This window comes from Elaeis guineensis, chromosome 10 (assembly GCF_000442705.2).
Source record: "Elaeis guineensis isolate ETL-2024a chromosome 10, EG11, whole genome shotgun sequence".
NCBI classification, from domain to species: domain Eukaryota; kingdom Viridiplantae; phylum Streptophyta; class Magnoliopsida; order Arecales; family Arecaceae; genus Elaeis; species Elaeis guineensis.
The window spans coordinates 3,847,367-3,853,428 of record NC_026002.2 but is presented as its reverse complement, the minus strand read 5'-3'; the positions used below and the strand labels follow the sequence as shown (position 1 = coordinate 3,853,428).

Below are 6,062 nucleotides of genomic sequence, written 5' to 3'. Positions count from 1 at the left end.
CCTACATGTTACGTATCATATATAAATAATAACGGGAACACCACGTTTTCTCTAAAAAAAGAAAAAGAAACTCCTGTAATGATATGTTGCAAGAGAAAATGGTCAGAATAACAAGTAAATATTGTTTCCAAATAATTATTTGTTAAATATATATATATTTTTTTTTTTTTTTCAGCTGATGCATAAAGAATTTTGCTACGGTGCATATATTATATTATTATTTTAATAGATGCAAAATTGCATCTCCTGCGGCGGCAGCAGGCGGTCAGCAAGACGGGGATCTTGGGTGCGACACTCCACACGAGGGATGACAAATCAATGGATGGTTGCGTGGTTGAAGGGCACCCTAGGTCGGGCCCGGAAGATGAGATGACAGCTAGCGGCACCGGCACGTGGAGAGGGGGTAGCAATGGAGATATTCGAGTATCAATCGGAGGTCATTATCTTTTTTTTTTTTTTTTTTTTTTGATGGAAGGTCATTATCAACTTTTGCTCCATACTCACATCGGGAAACAGAGTGGATGGATAGGGTCGGATGGGATGGGTTAGATGTATAGGATCGAGTAAATTTAAAAAATCTTTGTGGTTTATTTGGATCGGATATCTGATAGGGGGAGTAAAATACTATCTTTATAGGGAAGTGAGAGATGGACAAAGGGCAACATAGGAAAATAGGAGATGGATGGAGGGTCGTGCAGCAAGTGGTTAGAATCCTTCCTTCTCAATTAATCAAGTAGGACTAGAGGCATGTGACATACGATGGGGTAGAAACTAAAAGGCCCTTCTATTTCTTGTTGACCATTATGCATTTCTTGATTTTTTCAAAGAAATTGGATATTTCTAGTTGAAACAAGATAGAGCTGGTCTTTTGAAACAATTATACCGGTCATCCTTTTAAAAAACAAACAATTAACACTAAAGGAAAAGGATGCAATGAGTTTTCTAGACGCATTGGAGCAAAACCATTCTTTAATTAGTTAAATACTTAAAATAGTTTATATTGTTCTTGTCACTATATATTTATTATTACAATACAACATTAGCTAATATTTACATCTTTGCTATTAATACATGTGACGTACCTAACTTCCTCTAAAATTTTCATAATGGCCATTATATATTTTAAATCATGATTATGGCTTTCTCTTTTTATTGCTAAAATAGCAAATTTATGCCTAATTTGGATCTTAGCTATACCAACCCAAACTTGGCTTGAACCCAGGGAACTTTCCCCATGGAACCCTATGAGTCTAGAGATATTTTTCATGTCCAACCTATTCCAATCCAATCAAGCGTGTGCCCGCAGGCAAATATTTCTATTGAAAGATTCATATGCATAGGTATATATTATATAATATTTATTTAAGCAATATAGTTGTAACACAACACTACATCAAGATATAGTTTGAATTTAATATATCTAACTCAAAGTACATCTAAATCCTATAATTTTATTGAAAATAATATATAGTTTTATCCTCGTATCATTCATAATTTTTGTTACAAAACTTATTATTCATATTTTAAAAATTATATCACTCATAAATAATTTCGAGATGCTAATGAAAATAAGCTTTTCAAACAAACTGTCCCAATCAGGACCCTTTTGGTCTCAACACGAAGGTGTTGCAATAAAAAAGCAAGATTCCACCTTTTCAAGGCTTGACTTCTAGCCTAATTCTTGGATAGACCGAGATTGTATTAAGATCTAGAACTCAAGCACCCAGCAGATCCGGATCCATCAGACCAGACCCGACCCAATAACGTCCCTATATCCTCGCTCCCTTGCTCGTTCGCTCAAGCCTTGCACCCGCTCCTCTGTTTCACCGTGCCCATGGACACCCTCTCCATCGCCACCACCTTCTTCTTCCCCCTCCTCCTCATCCTCTTCCTCGTTCAACTCCGCCGCCGCGCCGCGCCAAACCTCCCGCTTCCGCCGGGCCCCTATGGCTGGCCTCTCATCGGCTCTCTCCCCCTCCTCCGCCCCCTCCCCCATGCCGCCCTCGCCGCCCTCGCCAAGCGCTACGGCCCCATCATGTACCTCAAGCTCGGCACCTGCGGCTTTGCCGTCGCCTCCTCCCCGGCCGTCGCCCGCGCGTTCCTCCACACCCTAGACATCCCGTTCGCCGACCGCCCCCTCAACGCCGCCGCCCGCAACGTCGGCTACGACGGCCAAAACCTCGTCTTCGCCGGCTACGGCCCTCGCTGGAAGCTCCTCCGCAAACTCTCCAGCATCCACCTCCTTGGCCCCGGCGCCATCTCCCAGTGGGCCCCCGCCCGCCGGTCCGAGGTGGACCGGCTGGTCCGGTCCATCCTCGACCTGAGCCTCCTCGGCGAGCCGGTCCGGGTCCAGGGGGCGGTGATGCGGACGCTGGCTAACATACTGGGGCTCGCGATACTGAGCCGGCGGGTGTTCGACTCGGACGGGGCCGAGTCGAGCGAGTTCAAGGGGATGGTCTTGGAGTTGATGAGGCTGTCGGGGTTGGCCAACATAGCGGACTTCATACCGTCCATTAAGTGGCTGGACGTGCAGGGGATCGAGCGCCGCTTGAAGAGCCTGCACAAAAAGTTCGACGCGCTGATGACTCGGATGCTGAAGGAGCACGCCGAGTCCGCCGGCAAGCGGGAAGGGAGACAGGATTTCATGGACTATCTCCTCGCCAATCGCAAGACCTCCGACGGTGGAGTGATGCTGTCAGATGTCAACATCAAGGGACTCATTGTGGTAAGATATGAAGGCTAATCTCCTTCATCTACGTCCGTCTTTGCAAGACTCACTTGGCTCATGGGAAGTGGAGGGGAAAATGACAATTCCGGAAAAGAATTCTTTTGAGAGGAGAGCGAATATAAAAAGTAAAAAAATATTTTTTTATATTTTATAAAAAATATAAATTTATGAAAGAGATAGGCTTTGAAATTTTCATGGGTTAGAAATAGATGGCTCTTTTTTTTTTTTCAAAAATATCTTTTTAATATTATCCTTACATATATTAATATTATATTTATATTTATATTAATATATTATTATAATATTTAAAATATATTAATTATTATTTTAATATTTATACTAATATGATATTTTTTATTAGTACTAATATAATATTTTTATTAATATATTAATATTAATATTATATCAATATATATATAATAATGTTATATTAATATAATAAATTATTAGAATTTAATATTATATTATGTCTATTAATATTAATCTTAATATTATATTAATTTTTATATAAAGTTTGGGAGTAAAAATATATGGTATTATATCTATTAAGGGTATAATAGGTATTTTGTATTGTTTTCTTGAGAAAATAGATGTTCAATCAAATATAAATAATTTTGCAAAGGTTTTGCTATGGTACTTTAAAGGTCATTTTTATTTTTATTTTTAATATTTATTTTATACCGTCGGATTAAATATAGATCACTTAGATTTCAGTTCGATGGAGTACGTATGTGCATGGCTGATGTAGTAAATATTTTAAATATTAAAATTATTTTATTTTATAATCAAATTGATTTTTTTTATTTTTCCAAAAAGCCTTCTCTTTCTTTGTGGGCCATTGGTTGGGGATGAGGAGGGAGCCGCGGGCGCCGAAGGTTGGAGGGGGGAGAAGGAAGGAGCCATGGGCACCGGAGGTTGGGAGGGTGGCGGCGGCGATGCGAAGAAGCCATGGGCTGCTGAGGGGTGGGGGTGCGGCGGCGGTGGCACAGTGATGCAGGGGGCCGGGTGGGGGGTGGGGAGGTGGGATCGGGAGCGCAGAGGAGGTGCAGGCGTCGGATGCAGGGAAGAGAGTGAAGGATCTGCGGACCGACCATTAGGGGGGTTTGGGAGGGTGGTGGTGGCTAGGAGGAGACGCAGGCCACCAGGGGGTGGGGGCTTAGAGGAGGCACCGGTCCGAGGGGGAGAGGGGGTGGTGTGGAGAAGCGAGGAGGCATAGGGGGCTGGGTGGTGGCACGAAGAAGGTGCGGGCGACTGGAGGGAGGATGCGAAGGAGCTACAGATCACCATGGGGGTTGGGGCCTTAGGGGGGATGGTGGCTCGAAGGAGTGGCGGGCCGCCAGGGGGTGAGGGGGCGCTGAGAAGCGGAGGAGGTGAGAGGAGGGCCGGGTGGTGGTGCAGAGGAGGTGTGGAGGGTCCGAAGAGGAGGAGCACAAAAGAACCTAAAATATATAAAAAATAATAATATATAATATTTTAAATTTTTTTATAATAAAATATTATAAAAAAATACCGTAGTAAAATCTCACTCTACAATAACCTATTTTTCTTAGTTATCATATTCTCAGAAAGTAATTATATAACTTCTTATGAAGAAAAATTTAAAGCCTAAAATATATAAAAAATAATAATATATAATATTTTAAATATTTTTTATAATAAAATATTATAAAAAAATATGATTGTAAAATCTCATTCTATAGCAATCTATTTTTTTAATTATTATATTTTTAAAAAATAATTATATAATTTTTGTGAAGAAAAATTTTTTTCGCAAACCCAAGGATCCCGGTCTTTATCCTCAAGGAGGAGTCTAATGGTTGCTGATCACTACGGAGTGACGCACACCCTTTTATTAATATATATAATTATGTTATCTAATGTGTCATGTTTCTGTGTAGCTGCACATACTGTTTCCTAAAGTTCCCACCTGACAATTTACGTTACCTCAGGATATGTTTGTCGCGGGAACGGATACATCCTCGCTAACGGTGGAGTGGGCGTTCGCTGAATTGTTAACGAACCCTTCAATCCTCCAGCGTGCTCAGCGCGAGATGGACGAAGTAATCGGAAGAGAACGTAGGCTCCAAGAATCCGACATCCCAAAGCTCCCATACCTTCAAGCAATATGCAAGGAAGTCCTTCGGAAGCACGCGACGACACCACTAAACCTCCCTCATTTAGCCACCGAAGACTGCGAGATTGATGGTTACTACATCCCTAAAGGAACAAGGCTTTTAGTTAATATATGGGCTATTGGAAGGGACCCTGATGTATGGGAGAACCCTCTCGAGTTTAAGCCTGAGAGGTTCTTAAGTGGTAAGGATGCCAATATAGACGTGAAAGGCACTGACTTTGAGTTGATACCTTTTGGAGCTGGCAGGAGGATTTGTGCCGGTAATCATCTGGGGATGCTATTTGTGCAATCCATCTTGGGCACATTGATACACGCATTTGATTGGACGGTGCCTGATGGAGAAGAGGTCGACATGGATGAGTCAGCTGGCCTTGTACTCCACAAACTTAACCCGGTTGCTGCTTTGGCTAGCCCACGTTTAGCACCCAGTGCATATGTTTGAGAAAGGTAACGTTATAATGCATCCCTTTTTTTAAATATAATTAATTAACTTTTAATCTAATATTAATTCATCATCTTCTTCATCCAGGTACAGCGTACGTGGTATCTGTATTGTCAAGATTATATGGTGACTGGCTTTGCAAATTTGAATTCCCATATGCAGCCTCATATATATGCGACATAAGAGAGATCTTGTGACACTGTTGGCTACTATTAATATGAAATGTTCAATAAACATGCATATGAGTTCTTAATTTATATAAATATATGGGGCTCTCCTACCATGCATCTACGTCAAACCATATCATGTGCATGGAGCAGTAATAGAAGTCAATGATATATGTTTAACAGTCACCACAAACCTCATCAAATTTACAATCGCAATTAATCATCATGTGCTTGTGTTTGGAGAATTAAGCTTCGTGTTATCAAATAAGGAGCTACTTGGTTTGGCACATTTATATTGGAATGGGAGTGACGCTCCTTTGAGGACATTTCTTCATACCCAATATTCAGAAATTGATAAAATATCCTATCTCATTTCCGAAAGCTGTAATTAAGTATCACATGCTTGATAGAAGAGTGTAGGTAGTGCCATCCATATTCATTTGAGATCTTTGTGATCCAAGAAAGCTTCTTGAAAAGTACTTTTTGGGTTTATTGATTCTGTATAAATATTCAAGATCTATTCAGTATATAATTAATATGAGACTAAATATTGTCCGAATCCTAACATGTTCTTTATGTTTAAGCTCCAAT

General features: G+C 40.9%; 2 protein-coding genes across 2 annotated transcripts in view; one reads left to right on the top strand and one right to left on the bottom strand.

Moving 5' to 3' along the window:
- The window catches only part of LOC140852081 (annexin D5-like), a 207,683-nt gene that overhangs the window by 9,393 nt on the left and 192,228 nt on the right, over nucleotides 1-6,062 (bottom strand). The window lies entirely within an intron of this gene.
- On the top strand, nucleotides 1,781-5,569 carry LOC105053153 (flavonoid 3',5'-hydroxylase). Its single transcript, XM_029267032.2, has 3 exons — nucleotides 1,781-2,725; nucleotides 4,678-5,309; nucleotides 5,392-5,569. Exons 1-2 carry the CDS (start codon nucleotides 1,835-1,837, stop codon nucleotides 5,302-5,304), a joined length of 1,518 nt encoding a protein of 505 aa, XP_029122865.2. The 5' UTR covers nucleotides 1,781-1,834; the 3' UTR covers nucleotides 5,305-5,309; nucleotides 5,392-5,569.